Below are 18,082 nucleotides of genomic sequence, written 5' to 3'. Positions count from 1 at the left end.
TACTTGAAACCATCCATCCCACGTTATCTGTGGAGCTTTTACCTGAATGAAATATGTAGCATCAAAATCCCCAAATATCAAAAGTTTATGTTCAAGATTTAGGCTGAAATCTCAATCTTCATAGTAAATATTTGGAATATTTAAAAAAATCTGTATAAATCTGTTTTCTGAACAGTTGGTCCAGTGGATTCAGCTGCTTTAACGTCAGGTACAAGGAGTGGTGGATCAAACCTTCATGTCTCTGTCTGAGGAGATAAGAAGAAACAACCTGCATGGCCCATGAATGTAGAGCATTGTTGAGTCTCTGAATACAGATTTATTTATTTATTTAAATATATGAATATATATAAAATGTACATCTACAGATTTTTTTTTAAATTTTCAAACATTAATTTCTCTGACAATATGATAGAGAAATGGTTGTATTTCCATTTGGATCCAATATTTCTATGTGATATTTCATCCAGTAGAGGGCGCCCCACTGTGAAAATACTGGGGAATAACTCGAGTCATTGTTTACAATTAAAAAACTGATTTCAATCTGACTAATAATGACAAAAACATTATGATAATAACAACATCAAAAACAAAAATGACATCATCGCATCATAATTTATAGAAAGAGAACTAATAAGATAATAACCAGTGATATTCAACTATTTTACCACTTTAGCCATGTTGGAGAAACCAGAAAAAAACAACTTCATTGCGAAACTCTAAAACACAAGGTAATTTATATATTGACATAATTTTCTATATTGATACTCTGGTATAAAATCAAACACGTATTACTTTATTATATTTTAATTATATACCAATTATTGTATATTATAAACCAATAGAAAAATAACAAGGGGATTAAATCCCAAAAGAAATAATAGCAATGTGATCTAAATATATGATGTTACGATGAGTCTGTATAATTGTAAAAGGAGTTATAGGACACACACACACACTCACATATACGCACACACACACACACACACACAGACACACACACACACACACACACACACACACACACACACACACATACTCACACACACACACAAGTATATCTTCTCAGCCAGTCCCAGACGCCGAAGAGTGAAAAAAAGCAAGGGTCCAGCAGGAGATATTTGCATGACTCTCCCCGGACTCAGAGGGGTCCGGGTCTACGTCACTGGTCGAGGATCTTTGTTTCTCTCTCTCTCTCTCTCTCTCTCTCTCTCTCTCTCTCTCTCTCTCTCTCTCTCTCTCTCTCTCTCTCTCTCTCCCCCCCCCCCCCCCCTCTCGCTCTCCCCCTCCCTCTCTCTCGGTGGAGGAATACAAGTTGCTCATCCAGCCAGGGACGGGACGCTCTCCTCTTCCTCTCTTCTCTTCTCTTCTCCTCTCCTCTTCTTCTGTCGTCCCGCACTGGGCCACTTCTCCTGTATGGTGGATATCCTGCTCAACACTTCTTTCTTGGATGATATGGGGGATCATTCAAAAAGTAAGATACTCCTCATTCTACTCAACTTTCTGAAAGGGGAGTTTTCTTTTCCTGTTACCAGGCGTGTAGGATCTTGAATTAGATGTTAAATGGCTCCATTAATTTCCAAGCTTGCAGAACAATATGTAAAAGAGAAACTATAAAGCATAGTCAACAGCTTAAGTTAGACTCTATGAGACTCTAAAGTAAAGTTATATTTAAACAGCGACACATGCAGTTGGAGATATGTTCAGCTGCTGTGGCCTCATCATAATAATAATTCAGCGCAATATTCTTGGCATGTTTGTTCCGCTGCGACAAACAACAGTTCCTCTCCTGCGCAGGTGAAGTCACACGGGAATTAAAAAGCATTAATGCACGGTCCCACTCTCACGCAGAGAAGTCGGGAATCGCAATGTGTGTGGGCTGTGGAAGTCAGATACACGACCAGTACATCCTGAGAGTCTCCCCGGACCTGGAGTGGCACGCAGCCTGCCTCAAGTGCGCGGAGTGCAGCCAGTACCTGGACGAGACGTGCACTTGCTTCGTGCGAGACGGAAAGACTTACTGTAAACGAGACTATGCAAGGTATGGAGGTCGAAATGTGCAGGACTTTATTCTAAAATACTCTCCTGTTTGTGTGTTATTTTTTTTAGAGGCCTTGTTTTGTTGAAAAGGAAAGAGGCGAGGGAGCAGGATATTAGTGATGTGGCAAAGTGCGCAAAAGTGCATCATGAACTGCAGGCCTGCGACAGATTTGTGTGTTTCTTTTTTCTATTTTATTCTATCTGCTTCTATTGTGCTTCTTTTGACTGGTGCAGCTCAGCGTAACTTCCCTTTAATGCAATACTAAGGATAATTCAGGGACAATGTACTCATGGCACCGATCTGCTCCGTTCCCCAGGTTATTTGGCATCAAATGTGCAAAGTGTAACATGGGCTTCTGCAGCAGCGACCTGGTGATGCGAGCCCGGGACAGCGTCTACCACATGGAGTGTTTTCGGTGCTCGGTGTGCAGTCGACACCTCCTGCCCGGGGACGAGTTCTGCCTGCGGGACGAGGAGCTGCTGTGTCGGGCGGACCACGGTCTGCTGACGGAGCGGAGCTCTGCTGGGAGCCCGCTCAGCCCGGGGAGCATCCACAGCAGACCGCTGCACATCTCAGGTATTATTATTATTATTAAAATATTATTATTATTATTATTATTATTATTATTATTATTATTATTATTGCTCTTACTTGCTAAATAATACGTGCATTTAGTTTGGATATATAGCCCTAGTCTTAATACATTTATATTGAGGCAGTCAGACATAATTATATTTCTATATATATATATATATATTATTTTGTTCTTGTCTACACATACAGTGCAGTATGTCTGTTCAGTGTATGAACGCATTGACCTGATTGACCGACACCCTGATAAAATGTGGCATTTAATGCAACAACAAAAAAGTAAACAATTCTAAAATCGTAGACTTTATGTTTTGATAGAAATTGTTGATTATAATTCATAATAGAGATGGCAGGTTTAATAATCTATTTAAGCATTTCAGTCGAGGCCTTTTTATACAACAGAATTTCTTTAGTATCAAATAATGAAATCTCCCCCCCCCCCCCCCCCCCCAGAACCGGTTTCGGTCCGCCACCCTCCACATCACCGGGGCCACGTCCACAAGCAGTCCGAGAAGACCACCCGGATCCGCACGGTGCTGAACGAGAAGCAGCTCCACACCCTGCGGACGTGCTACAACGCCAACCCGAGGCCGGACGCTCTGATGAAGGAGCAGCTGGTGGAGATGACCAGCCTCAGCCCCCGGGTGATCCGCGTCTGGTTCCAGAACAAGCGCTGCAAAGACAAGAAGAGGACCATCCTCATGAAGCAGCTGCAGCTGCAGGAGCACAGCGACAAAACCGTGAGTTCCCTTCTCATGGTCCCACACTTTGTAATGTATTAATCTAAAGTTCATTAAGTCAAATCAGCCTGTGCAACATCGGCACAATATTCTCTCGCTTATTGTCTCAATTTCACCATAAAACACGTGATGAATTCAATAATAAATATTGAAACCTTAACAACAGAGCGTGTTAATAACCAGGAAACATATGATGTCCAGTGTTGGTGGAGACACAGTTATATTAAATATGCACTGCCAGATGAAAAGCATTGTAAATTCAGATTTTGAACATAAAACACACATAACTGTAAATAAAACAAATTAGAAAATGAAATAATTGCTGCCATGAAAGTTTTAAAGAGCTAGAATAAAAACCTCCGACAACTTGTTTTTGTGTCAATATTCAGACGGGAGGCGAAATTTTCATAAAACAGAAAACAATTATGTTAAATTGTTTTTAAATTATCTTAATTCTGTTATTGGGCCAGTGAATCTGGTAAAAGAGACACAAATTTACATTGGCGAGTTTATTATTTGTTTTGCTTTTATTCATTTACCTTTGTAAAATAAGATTTAAAGGCACAGTTTATTAAAACGTTTGCATTTTTGTTTATAGATTCAGGATAAATTCATAACAATGAACATAAATTTAAAAGTACATTTTCTGCCATAGTGGGTTTGTTGTCTCAGAAAAGAACAGCTCTGATATGTATTCACCTTTTGCATTAACCAGACTTATCAAGCAGGAGAGAATCGTTGTTGCAGAAATAAACTTGTCCGGTTTAAGATGTGGTTGAAGTCAATGTTTTTCTGTTGTGTAGAATCTGCAGGGCCTGACGGGAACCCCTCTGGTGGCCGGCAGCCCCATCCGACATGACAACACGGTGCAGGGGAACCCGGTGGAGGTGCAGACCTACCAGCCTCCCTGGAAAACCCTCAGCGACTTCGCCCTGCAGAGCGACCTGGACCAGCCCGCCTTCCAACAACTGGTAAATGGGTTATTATTATTATTAGAAGTCAAAACTCAATCCGTCTATAAAGGGCAAATGGGGAATAGACTAACCAAACACATTGAGAGAAAAAGTTGACATTTAATATTGTAATGTTTATTTAGATTGAAGATTAATCCTGATTAAGATGATGGTCTAGTCACTATGTTGTTGTTGTTGATGATGATGATGAGGATGAAGAAAATCATCAGGTGATAATCCTTGATTAGTCCTACAACGGAGACAGTATAAAACATCACCCAAGTAAAAACAAGTTAAAATGCAACACTTTTGTACACAGAAATATAAAAAATATAAATGTAAGATAATTATTATAATAATTGTAAATAGGAGGATATTATATATAATTGTAAAATAAAATAGGATCATCCTTTATTAGTCCCAATACAACGGAGAGATTTAAAAATAGATACAAGTATAATAAGTAAACCTGCAATACTTAAATTAAAAAAATATATATATAAATGGAAATCGAACTATTGTATACAGTGTAGGTTCAGTGGTCATTTTAAATGAAAATCCGGTTTAAACGATATGTGCTTTTTAAAGTGTAAACAAGGAAGTTGTCTATGGTGCCAAACCTCATGTTGATCCCCATGGAGTTAATTCATCATCGGATTAATGATTCTGATTAAAGCGATTCAATACATTTTTCATAGACATAAGTCTGATGCTGTAAATAAAAACATGAAAACTCAAATGTGTCCATTGATCCTCCGGCAGGTGTCCTTCTCTGAGTCCGGTTCTCTGGGCAACTCCTCGGGCAGCGACGTGACCTCCCTGTCGTCGCAGTTACCGGACACACCGAACAGCATGGTGCCGAGTCCCGTGGACACGTGAGGGGGCCTGGAGGTCACCGCGAGCCCCCTCACTCACCAACACCCCACACCTCCTCTGAGTGGCTGCAGGGGGGAGGAGGAGGAGGAGGAGGAGGAGGAGGAGGCGCGCAGTGACATTCAATCAAGAGGAAAACCCCAATAAGGGACCAGGATGGTTGGATTATAATCGAGGATGTATCCAGGTCTGACTATTCCCTTTAACCCCGGCTTTGCTCAAGGACACTTGGGCAGCTGCTGATGGACACAGCGTTGGCCTCTCTCGCCTGATGCATGTGCCTGAGCTGGACACAGCGTGATGGGGAATATGTTGGAACCATCCTGTAACTGGACGTCTGAGCGTTTAACACATGTAGATGATGCATGATTTGTAAGTTTCAATATCGACTCTTGTACATTACGTTTTTCTGCAGGAAGAAAATTAAGTTATTATTAATATTATTTATTACGAGGACAGACATAGTGGATCTTATCAATAAAAGCATAGTTCTAACTGATTATTTGCATGAAAAAAAATCTATTTGTTCCGTGAGGGATTTTTTTTTAAATTATGGCACCGGACAAAAAAAATAAATCAGTGTTGAGGTAAATGGAAATGTTTCTTATAATGTTTGACCGGGTTTCAGAGATTCAAATTCAAACTTTGCAGAGGTTTAGTTATTATAAAAACACTCTAAGGTCTAAATAAAGGGAAGCGGTTAGATTGTGGATACCAAACATATTTATAGTGATTTTTAAATGTGATTTAAAAAAACTTAACAATTCCTCTCAGCCAAGTGGATCAGTGACAGATGGATGACAAGATATTAGTCACATTTGGCCTGTGTGTCAGAGGTCAGAGAATCAGAAGCAGCAGCCTCAGGCCTGTTTAATTGAGATCATCATTGAAATCTTTGTTATTAAGGCATCTGGATGCAGCAGCCAGGGTTTTACATGGGCTCAATCATAACAAACATTACTATGTTTTCCTCCAGATACAGTGATAAAAAGGATCAAATTGATTAAGCTAAACAAATGGCCTAATGCCATCTAACCTGAGGCCCACGGTTTGCAAGTCTAGACAGGGGCGGCCGCTTATCAGCATCTGGCATCACCTGCAGGAGGATCCACACCGACTGGACCCACAACAACACGGAGGAGACTCTGCCTCCAGCCCACGGACGCATCCTGGCGCGTCCCGAGTTTATTTTCATTCCAGTAGAGAGAAGAAAAAAAAATCCTCCAATGGCAAAATAGCCGCCGGACAAGGGAGCACACGGGTCAAAGGTCAAGCCTGGACTGACACTCTACACCTCAACAATTTGTTGGGGAGGGATCGGTTTTTATCAGTGGAAGGAAACCGGAGGCTCGCTGAGAATCCAAATCCTGTTAAGTCTTTAAGACACGCTCCCGCACTGAATCTTTTAAAAGGGTGGACAGGAGACACAGCAGAGGCAACCTGATATTTACAGAAATGTTAATTAAAGAATAATGACAGTAAATAGACAGTGATTGGTATAAATGAGGGTAAAGCCCCAAATCAACACACAGGCTTTTATCCTGCGCCTTAATGTGCAGGTTGATTTTCATTATGTGCCGAAGTAAAGGCCGCTATGATGATGATCTAATGTTGGGCAATATCACATTTTAAACTTTACCACTATATTCTCAATTTAGACTAATAAGCCTCCAATAATGAGCACAGGCCCGTGCACAAGGGGAGATGGCGCCGTTAAAACGCATATGCCGAAACACTTTAAAATATTTGTCTGCATCTGAAAATGATATTTCCTTCAAGGTGTTGCGAGAAATTGCGGGAACATCAGTTTGGTTTAAACATACTATTTACAGGAGTTTGAGATTCAGTAGAGGCATTTGTTTTCTATCATTTGCAGTAATGTTCCAACCCATAGTCAAGTCTTAAACACGTAAAGTTAATGAGGATCAAACTGATGGAAATACAAGTCAAAAAAGAGCAGAAGCAGAGGTTCGGGTCATGGTAAAACTTTAAAGTTGTTTAATTTGCACGGAATAAAAATGAGGAACCAGAATACATAAACTTCAGTACAGTATTTTATACAGAAATGTAAATAACTCAAAATATTATATTAATTTTAGGTGAATCTGAACAGAACATAAAAATGTATAACTGGTCATTCAACTTAAAACTGACAAAAGAAAACATTCGGCCCATTCACATAAAAAAATGAGAAGACTACAATAAATTCACACGGTATTAACATACATCTTGTGACGCACTTGGACACATCTTCAGTGACGGTACCTGGGGTCATCGGGTCTTTCAACGTCAGACACCCTCGCCCAGGTTACCCGACCGGGAGGGATTGGTTCCCGGCCTGTGTCCAAGAAGCATCAGCCCACAGTTTGTCGTCCCTCCTGATCCATGGCCATTCGTGCAGCTCAAATGATGCCTTCATGTTGCGATGCCCTGGAGCCTGTAAGCTTTGCGTGGTGATACACCCCTCCCCCCCAATATCTGCGTGACCTTGACCTTTGAACCTTCGGCCACCAAAATCTAACCAGTTCATCTTTGAGTCTATGACCCTGTACACACCTGGTATTAACATTTGGTTTCGGTGATTCGTTCCCAATTGGAGAGCTTTAAGTTCAGGAGTGAACGCACTTTGATCAGATAACAGGTCCAATCACGCCAGGCCACATTCGAGGGGGGCAACACTGTTTTAACAGTGGGACCACGAAGGCGTCCTGGGCCACATATGAACTGTCACTGTGACCTTGACCATCACAATTTTATCAGTTAATCTTTGAGATTCAGTGAATGTTTGTATTAAACTTGAAGACATTCCCTCAAGGCATTGTTGAGATATCCCGTTCATGGGCATGGGACGGACAACCTGAAAACAAAATGCCTCCGACCACTGTCTGTCGCCGAGGCATAAAAAACACGTTCGTTTAAAAGTTACATGGAAAACTTGTGTGTTTTAATCGCAAAATACAAACAAGACATTTTGTGCAAATTCCTCTTACAAATCAATCCGACTTCAATGAAATAAAAACAACCGACATGAAAGAAGACTTCACAATCTTAGTATTTGTCAGTCTGAAGAACATATAATTTACCCCCCATGTGTAGACTGAGTCAGAAAACTCAAATTCAAACACGTCCACATCTCAGTCTTTTTCGTAGTGTTTACACTGTGCGTGTCCACACTGAGGACAGTGGTCATCACTCCTCCTGCTTCTTGAGGAGGAGCTGCAGCGTCCAGTCCCACTGATCTTGTGGAAAGCGGCTGGACAACTCACAGTAATCCAGCAGCTGGGACACTTTGCACGGACAGAAAACTAAATTGACGTCATCCTGCTTATTCAACACAAATCCTTAAAAAGAAAATCTTCTCAATGAAAACTTGTTACGTCTCCTTACCAAAACATAATATCGCCGGCGCGGAAGCATTAAGAAACACGTTTGTTTAAAGGTTACATGGAAAACGGTTTGTGTGTGTTTAATCGCATAATACAAATAAGACATCTTGTGCAAATTTCTTTTACATATCAATCTGACTTCAAAGAACAGAACAGAAACCGATGAACCGACATGGGAAACAACTTCACATCTTAGTATTTGTCATCGACTGAAGAACATATAAGAACATCTAAGTCAGAAAAAGAAAATTCAACCCCGTTCTGATCTCAGTCTCTCTTGTAGTATTTAAACTGTGCGAACACAGTGGTCATCACTCCTCCTGCTTCTTGAGGAAGAACTGCAGCGCCGAGTCCCACTGATCTTGTGGAAAGCGGTTGGACAGCTCACAGTAATCCAGCAGCTGGGACACTTTGCACACACAGAAAACAAAATTGACGTCATCCTGCTTATTCAACACAAATTTTCTATCTTTTAAAAGAAAGAAAATCTTTTTTTTCTTCAAAAAATTATAAATATGAATGGGGTTGATTGGAGAAACTATATTTCAATTTATTATGATTCAACACATTTTACAAACCTTTAAAATATCGTAAAAAAACAAAAATTTTAAATGTATACAATCCCTACAATTTTATAGTTATGGAATTACATAAATGCGAATTACATACCTGCTGGCTTTGTCTTGTTGTCTGACACATTCTCATTTGCAGCACAATCCTAGGGGGATTAAAAAGAAGCATTAATGTCAACTCTTACAGTAAACTGCCGATATTTGAAACGCCTTATTTAAATTTTGCTTCCAGCTAATTAAAAAAAAAAAAAATCTCTAAACAAAACAGATGTCAAGACAGTTAAATCAAAATCTTTTCTGATTAAACTTAATTTCTTTAGAATAACAAATGAAATCGAACCATCCCGGAGGAAATTGTCTCAGTCCCAGGAATGCTCCTGAGGTTAACTCAACAATGAGGGCAGCGGGGCAAGATGCCATGCATTATTGCTTTGTTTGAAAGAAATGACAATAGCTCGTCTCCCTTTGAATGGAAGTTAATCGGTGTCTAAACAGTGGTGGCTGCAGAGCGGTGAGGGGCGGGTTGTTAGAGGAAGATGAAGGAGACAGGCTGTTTACTGGGAGCTGAAGCAGTGGCAGGTAAATCCACTGTGAAGGAAGCTGTTTATGTTTGTAAAAAAAAAAAACTGAACAGGGTGAACGATCGTTCATCACCTGTCAAAGATGAGTTTTGACAGAAATTTATTGAGTTTGAGTTTTATTTAGAAGCATAAAATTCTTGAAGCCAGAGGAGGATTTAAAAAAAAATTTCTTCTTCCACCGTAGAGGTTATGTTTTCATCGTAATTATCTCAAGAAGAACCCATTAACTTTTGGAGCATTCATGCATCTTGATGACAAAAATCAAGCACAGTTAGGGACCGATCCCTGAGTGAGTGAAGTTTGGTGAAGCTGGAGTTCAAGCGGAGGTTTGCGCTCTAATGAGAGCTATTCTCGTTTTTTTTTTTTCTTTCTTTTGCATTTGGAAAAAGGGGCATTTTTCAACATTAAAGTGAATTTCTCAAGACATAAAGAAGAGATCTTAATGAAATAAATCAGGCGTATGTAGACTGCTTATATGTGTGCGGAATTTTTATATATGTACACAAAATCTTTTGTTTACATTATATATGTATCTGATCTTATTACATTCATATACAATGTGGTGATAAAGGGCACTCACACCTCTTATAAAAGTTAATTTGGTCCTGATAATTAAATCCTAGAATTGTTTATTTATAGTATGTACAAGTGTTATAATACACAGTATATGTGGGTCCATGGTCCCGTGTTTACCTGAATGAACGTAGCCAGCAGCACGCAGCTCATGTCCTGCTGCAGGATGACCTTGTTCTGAGGGTTGTTGTAGCAGGCCGAGATGAGGGAGGGGAAGAGCACTTTGATGAGGCGCGGGTGGCTGAAGTACTGGAAGGGCAGCTGACACAGTTTCTGCAGCACGCTGGGCTGGCAGCCAGACTGCACTATCACCTGGAACACACAGGGAGCAGGGCGAGTCAGTCACTGAGCCAGTCAGGCGGCCAGTCAGTGGCACTGCTGGTTGTAAATCACAGGCCTCTGCCCCTCCCACATGTAAATCTGCCACTAAAACAACACACAAAAAGCCATTAGGAGGAGACCTGGGGGGCACAGCCTCCCACCACACAATTACAGGCTATAAAACACATTGATGGGATGTTTTGTTCTTCCTTTGTACCAACAGCAATGGCAGGGCGGCCGCAACACAAGAGGAACAAAATTAGAAGTGTGAACTGATGTCATTATCAGCGGTTGACAACTTCACTTCCAAGTTTTGCGTTAAGCTCTTTTGAGCAACCCAGCGGAATCACAGAATCAGTGCGGGAGGGATGGTCCTGTTCAGAGGGTGTTCAAAGTACAACAGGGGTCCGGCTGGCGTGTGAACAGTGAGGCCACCCCCACTCTAAGAAATGAGCAATACCATTAATGGTATTTTTCACCCCTGCTCTCCATCACAGTCCGTCAATCACACACGGCGTAACATCCGGGCCACCTGCATTAAAACCAAATCACTACCAGCCTTGTTTTATTAGAGAGGGGACCCGTGCAAAGGACGGGGTCCCATCCCAATGCTTCGGTCAACTCCCCCGAGCCTCAGAGGAATGAGGGCGAAGGACCAAATAGCCTCTGAGAACCAGTGGCTAAGAAGTCAAACAAAAAAACCTCCACAACGCTGCTTTACAGGTACACTCTACGAGCCGAGGGCTTAATGCCAATGCAAACCAGAAGGGCAAGGTGAGGTCCCCAAGTCACAGTGACATAAATTAACCAGATTTACAAGATTTTAAAAACAAGCTCTCTAATACGCTTCCCCTTTGATAGTGCACTCCCAAGTTTTAGCGGCAGGATAAACAAAGCGATAACTCTTTGCTTTTATCAGTTCAAGGTGAAGCTTCTCAGAGCTGCCCTCTACAGCGGCGTTCAAAGGGACACGAAGCAGCGTCATCTCCCATCATCGCTTGTTTAAAGAATCCATATGAACAGATCAAACAAACTCGACTGTAACACATAACAAATACTTACAAATGTGGAGAGCGCCGCATTTGTCAAGCAGAAATGAACGTGATGATTCGGGAAGCAGAGATAATGTGTGTGGGGATGATTTCTGCTCTGCTGATTGAAATATAGTAATAGTCTTAAAGACATGCAGTGAGTGTGTGAGTGGAACAGTAGACGAACAAAAATCCCCACACTGACTCAATGAGTGTTTTTCACAGAGGAATGTGGGACTCACTGGACAAAGTCATCCACAGGAGGAAGGGGGAAAAGGGAGAGCTCTGGTTGTTTTCAAGGTAGAGCTGCTTATTTTCAGTGCATGGTCTTTTAGTATTTTCATGCTACCTTCCACTAAATCCTATAATATCATATTTATCATGTCTGTTGCAACACTGCCCAAAGATGAACGGGCAACGGGGGAGGGAGGGGGTCATAAATTAATGCAGCTGAATTGATTATAGAGCCGAAATCATGATTCTGCAAAAGCTAGAGAATCATTCATGAGTTTTAACCCGGGACATTTATGGTTGAGGTATCATAATTTAACACTATAGCGAGTGTCGGATGTTTGAGCTGCGGCTCTGAGGAGATCCAACCCACAAATCACCCAGCGATCTCATAATCCTCAACTACGCGCAGTTCCATCTTCAGCTGCCTAAACAAATTGTCCACTCTCAAGTGGCTGACGCAGGAGGACATAAAACAAAGCCCGGTGGCAGCAAGAGTCTGGAGGTAACAAAAGAAAACGAGTCGCCCCGGCCAACTCTCCACGCCTCAACCAGGTGAAGATCAACACCAGAGCCCGAAACGCAGTGTTACGTCTCCCCTTCCAGCTGAAGTATCTGCAGCTCAAAGCCTGACATCATAAAATTAACAACAAGCATCTGAACGCATACATCTGGCCCTTGTATAAGACAGACCCTGTAAAAACTCAAGTGTCTTAGCTGTTCTGTTCTCCCTTAAGTTCAGAGCCCTGGTGTTTTTAAAACGGTGCAGAGGTTTTATGATGCCTCCATTGCATAACATCCTCACTGTCGACAATTACGACAAAGAGTGTGTAAAGTTAATGTCTTGAAACGCAAACAAATTCCTGGGAAAACACTGTGTTCTAAACTAAAGTTAAAACAGATTTGGGAAACGGAGGAAGAAAAAGTTGTCATCCAGCCGTGCAATAAAGATTCTCAAAGAGAATAAATAGACATGAGGATGAGGCACTGCGGCAGGAGGCAAAGAAATGTTAAGATTTGATTAATGAAGTAAGATATTAATTTATTTTTAAATGTCACCCTAGGAAAGTGACTATCTTGAATGTGTAGAGGCGTTTTCATGCACTCTAGTGTCTAGACAGATCCAACACCTCTAGAATAAGCAGCATCAGAGCAGGGTCATACATCAGACACTCCATCCATCCACAATATAAACCAGATCCATCACAGTAGAGCTGCTTCACTGATAAGAGAAACAGCTCAGCAGACACCACAAAGCAAAGTAAGCCAAACAAACGGTTTAGTGCTTCTTTACAACATTTACAATGGCTCATTGAGACATGTGCAAATTGCCTCTGGACAACTGGATGCTCGCGAAGCAGACATTGACATCGACACTCCAACTTGACTTTTAAAAAGGTAACGGTCGGTTGTCTTACAACCTAATAAAACCGGCTGTTTACACAATAAAACTTAATAACTCTTTATTTATCTCTGTGAGCTGACACTGTCATTCCATCCCAGATCGTACCGCAGATAACACCGAAACTAACCTGACAACAGCGCAGACAAATGGAAACTGCTCACTGAAAAGCTCTGAACGCCTAAAAGTTTCCTCGGCTTCAATTTGAGTGCGTTGGACCTGCGTTCACCCTTGAAGCGGAGAGTAAATCATCTACCGAGCTAACAATCAGGCCCTCTCCTGCCAGTCAGCGCCGAGTGCGTCTGTCTGCATCTCTCTGCCTCTGTTTACTCTGCTGGGTGATACAGAGTGTGCATTCCCCAGCGCTGGCTCCCTACGGTCTGCACGAGCTGCACTTACCCTGCAGGCAGTGAGCAGCTCGGTTGTCTTGGCAGTAATGGACTGCTGAAGGGAGCGTTTCAACATCAGGTTAACAGGAATTACAGGCCCAAAGCTCGGCATGGGCCTGCAGGGCAGAGGAAACGCCCTCGTAGAGAAGAGGAAGAAGAGGAATGACCCCCACAGATAAGGCTGGGCTCTGGAGATGTGTGAGTGGGATGTTCCGTCCAGAGGCAATACAAAGCTCATGAGATGCCATAAAGAAAACAATTTATGAAACTTAATCACAGACATAATATCAGGAGCCAGTGCAGGGAAAAGGGTCAATACACTACCTGAAATTACACCCGTTTCTAAGTGTATATACATATAGCTCACTCGGCTGCTGTGTGTGTGGCCGTTTTCCATGGACAGAAGGAAGAGCTGTAGTTTTCTTAAGATTTCCTCACTCTTGAAATTGCTTGTGTCTCTTTGAAAGGCAAGTGGAAATCAGGCGGGTTAACGTGTCAACAGTTTGAAATTACAGTTCCGTCAGTTCAAAGATTCAGCAGCTCATCGCTGCGGATGAATCACAAATGAATCACTGGATCTAAAAGACAAGGAGATTACTGGGACATAGCTCTTGACGGAAAAAGGCAGCACAGTTAAATGTCAAGTTATACAGTAGGTTTTATTTGTTCAGTGTATTTGTGTGTGTGTGTGTGTGTGTGTGTGTGTGTGTGTGTTAGTGTGTGTGTGTGTGTCTGTGAAGACGTCACTACTGGCGCACCCAGCAGACAATGAAACATATGGCTACATGGCTCAGTGGCTTTCACGACCAGAGACAGTTGACGAACACAAGTCTACATATGTCACTCTCCCAATAGCTTTTTGTGTCATTAGGTGAATTATTAATGTGTTCAGAGCAAAGGGAATACATCACAGCGTATGGTGCAGCTTCAAAGATCTACTTTTTATGAGAGGCCTTTTTTCAGGCTTCTCATATATTATAAATATATATGTGTGTATGTATATATATATATATAAAAAAAACAAAAGCTGAAGTGCCGACAGTGAATCAGCCGCACAAGCCTCGGCTCGGGCTGCTTTTGTGTTCTGCCAATGCTTACATTAGCTTGAGAAAAGCTCAAGCTGCTCTAAATATTCCCTTTAACGCCATCCATCTTGGAGCAGAGCTGAATGGACGCGTTCCAGGAACCGGACCACTGGCAAAGATCAAGTTTGTGTGGGATCTTGTTTCCTGACAATCTATACTCAAATGTGATTTTCGTTAACTTCCAAATTAGATTTTCAAACCCAAAAGCAAGTTAAGCTTTTCTCTAAATATTCGTTTTGGCAGAACCCAGGTTGTGGAGGACAGACAGATTTTGCATCAAATTAGCAAAAGGCAAATGTTTTTAAGTCAATTGTGGCTTCAGTTTTTACTGCCACTGTGGTTGTACAAAGACAAATCTCTCATCCACTTTATTTAATCATCGGTCCTCATTTAATTATTCAATTTAATATGCAAATTGGATCTACAATGACCAACAAATGCTAATTCTGTACATCAAAATAATTAAATTGGATAGGAGCAGAGAGGGAAGCTTAAGTACCATAGAGGGGATGAGGAAACTTTAATTAAAAGTAAAAAAAATCAAGTAAATTAGAATAAGTAATCAGCCCATAAATTGTTGTGATAGGGTCTGGGTGCGACACTGCACACTTACATGACATATCAGAGGTTTGAGAATGAAGCTGTGGCTGCTGTGTGTGTGGGTCAGGTTTAACACAATCAAAGCCCAGCCAACTGTAGCATGGCTAATCAGAGGCCCGGTAGACGGGCCATGCATGACAGCCAATTACACAGCAGCCAGGTCTGCTCCATCACATCCTGCTCACTTCAATAGAGCCCCCTAAGTAGTTGTAACACTGGGGAGAGCACGCAGCCCCTGCTTTAGCAGGAGGGAACAATGTGTCACTCTGTGGGACAAAAGACGACACACGGACCAAACGCAGGAAGGTGCCGCGGCATGAATCTTTAAACAGGTGCTTTCTGTTACGATTACAGAACTACACCCCTTTTCTGACAAATAATACATGAGCATAACAAAAGAAAGGTGATACTGCCCCGATCCAGACAGCTTTTTTATAATGGAAAACATAGAATGCAACTCGAGGAGTAACAATTAGACGATTAGTAGTTTGACACAACGTCACACAACAGTGATCAGCTCTTATTAAATTACTGATCAATATTTTTTTTGTTTTTTTGTCTGAGGCCTCAGATGCTTTTCTGAGTTAAATGATAATAAATTGAAAATGTATTGGACTGTCGGTCTGATAAAGCAAGCCATTCACTAACATCAACTAGAGTTATAGAAAATATTGTAGACAATTTCTTTTGGTGATGGCAACGTTGTGATTATTTATTCATTCATTTTTTTGCCTATATAATTTCTGAGCACCTTTTAAACACTTTCTGTTGGCTTCATAAATTAGGACAAATTAAACTTAGCTATTTTGGTAATATGATTGAACTTATGGCAATTTAAATACTGTTGAATTCAAATATTTATACCAATTAATAACAAATAAAACTGATAAAAAATAATTATAAATCACGACTGTGAATATTTAAAAAATAAATATATATATATATATATACACACACACACACACACACACACTTATTTATATAAATGCTAAGAATTGCTAAATAAATTGGGTAATATTTTTGTGCAGTCAGCACGAGGTTGAAGTTGCTTTACCTGGTTGTCAGGATGGTTGACGGTGAAGTATCCCACACAGGTGATGACTTCATGCAGCAGCTCTTCAGAGGAATGCTGGGAGCAGTACCAGAGCAAGGAGCTGACAATGTGCCGGAAAGCCAGAGACAGGCCCTCAGCTCCCAGAACAGACTGGCAAGTCACAAACAAAAGCATTTTAGTGTGTTCCACAGTAAAATAACCATTAATCATACATTATGATTTCAATAATAATAAAAAAGTTATACGTTTTGCTGGTGGGAACTTGCATGGTGTAACAGTGTTGGCAATTCAAGCATGGTCCAACCATAAAACACCCAAATTCCGCTCAGAGATGAGATGCTGAAGGCGGCTCCCAGACAGTATTTATTAAACACGTCAGGGTGACAGAGCACCATAAGATCATCACAACTGCACTGGAAGTTTGGGTGTGTTAGCATTGTAACATCCATAAACACAGCACCTGAGAGGCTGTGCATTATGTTCAAGCATCAGATCTACACATACAGACAGTGTAGTTAGGAGGAACTATGTAAGCAGCTGTCAAACTAAGCAAAAAGCTAAATGTTATTTAAGAATAAATGCAAACATTTCGATGCAGCTTGTCTATACTGCAAAGGACCCTTTAAAATTCCCTGACGTGGCAGAATAGTGAATTTACGGCCTGAATTCCGATCATCCACCCGCTACAATAAGTATTAGGTCTGTGCTGTGAGGTAATGTGAAACACAAGGTGATTACAACTCACGGCCAAAAAAAGAAACATTATTTAAAATGTTAATAAAACTCCAGCAGGGAAACCCTTTCATTTCCAGCTGTTTTGAGTTGCCCGAGTGTGGCAGGTCAGCGACAGGAACCTGCTTCAAAGTAATTACTGCAAGACATTAAAATAATTAACGCTTGCTCTCGTGCCTTACGGTCCACGCGGTGACTTAGCACTGTGAAGCTGCTGCCCTCTCCTCCTCGGGGTTGGGTAATGTACAGCCCCGGCGTACTGAGCTAATCACCCACGCTTCGTCCTAACGGCTGACCCATCAGGATCTATTCAACCCCAACAGCTGACCTGAGGTCAGAGGGCACCTGTGTTTATGTCCACAGGTCAGCTTTGTCCTGAGGAGAGTAACTCCTCTTCTAAGGGCTCCTAACAAAAGGAACATGCATTAATCTGATTATGTATACGGATTTACTGAAGCCAGGGAGAATGCTTTTTATGATAGTCTTCCAATTTGTTATATTAGAATTGTCCCTAAAATAGCAAATAGTATTAGGGTTTCCTCCTAAGTACTGAGAATGACAATTCAGAAACCATGCTGAAACATAGATTAGATAAAGAATACAAAAAAAGTTATAATCTTCTGTCACCAATGCGCAAACTCTGCAGTGTAAATAAATGGTATTTTGGGGTTTATGATGAATACCTGGAAGGCAGATAGGTCAAGCAGGGCAAAACTGTTGAGGAAGCGGATGCCTTGCAAAGCCACCTGGATGACCCCTGGGCCGTAGGGCTCCTGACTCTGGGAAGCAGACTCTGGTGAGAAGCTGTGCAGAAGGATACAATACAGCGTGTGCACCACTCCCACCAGGTCTGTCGACTGCAACAAGGCCGTCAGTCCGGTCGGGTCCTGACGTTTGTTGTCAAATATACTTGGAGCACTGGGAAGCAAG

General features: G+C 41.4%; 2 protein-coding genes across 3 annotated transcripts in view; one reads left to right on the top strand and one right to left on the bottom strand.

The window, feature by feature from the left end:
* Window positions 1–1,375: 1,375 nt before the first annotated feature.
* Window positions 1,376–5,201, top strand: isl2a (ISL LIM homeobox 2a). Its single transcript, XM_053427470.1, has 6 exons — window positions 1,376–1,471; window positions 1,849–2,038; window positions 2,355–2,614; window positions 3,083–3,369; window positions 4,173–4,340; window positions 5,085–5,201. Exons 1-6 carry the CDS (start codon window positions 1,414–1,416, stop codon window positions 5,199–5,201), a joined length of 1,080 nt encoding a protein of 359 aa, XP_053283445.1. The 5' UTR covers window positions 1,376–1,413.
* A 1,963-nt stretch (window positions 5,202–7,164) lies between these two features.
* The window catches only part of scaper (S-phase cyclin A-associated protein in the ER), a 58,395-nt gene continuing 47,477 nt past the window's right edge, over window positions 7,165–18,082 (bottom strand). For both annotated transcript variants that reach the window (XM_053427782.1, XM_053427783.1), the window contains exons 27-31: window positions 17,836–18,070; window positions 16,421–16,570; window positions 10,428–10,619; window positions 9,251–9,299; window positions 7,165–8,990 (exon numbers count right to left, since the gene is read on the bottom strand). In XM_053427782.1, coding sequence (XP_053283757.1) covers window positions 8,893–8,990; window positions 9,251–9,299; window positions 10,428–10,619; window positions 16,421–16,570; window positions 17,836–18,070 — 724 coding nt within the window. In that variant the 3' untranslated portion in view covers window positions 7,165–8,892. The remainder of the gene's footprint in view (window positions 8,991–9,250; window positions 9,300–10,427; window positions 10,620–16,420; window positions 16,571–17,835; window positions 18,071–18,082) is intronic.

Source organism: Pleuronectes platessa, chromosome 7 (assembly GCF_947347685.1).
Source record: "Pleuronectes platessa chromosome 7, fPlePla1.1, whole genome shotgun sequence".
NCBI classification, from domain to species: Eukaryota; Metazoa; Chordata; class Actinopteri; order Pleuronectiformes; family Pleuronectidae; genus Pleuronectes; species Pleuronectes platessa.
This window is presented reverse-complemented; position numbering and strand designations above follow the sequence as displayed.

Coding starts and splice junctions, on each gene's coding strand:
- isl2a (XM_053427470.1), top strand. CDS start 1,414: ATGGTGGATATCCTGCTCAACACTTCTTTCTTGGATGATATGGGGGAT. Junction 1,472..1,848: donor TATGGGGGATCATTCAAAAA/GTAAGATACTCC, acceptor ACTCTCACGCAG/AGAAGTCGGGAATCGCAATG. Junction 3,370..4,172: donor AGGAGCACAGCGACAAAACC/GTGAGTTCCCTT, acceptor TCTGTTGTGTAG/AATCTGCAGGGCCTGACGGG.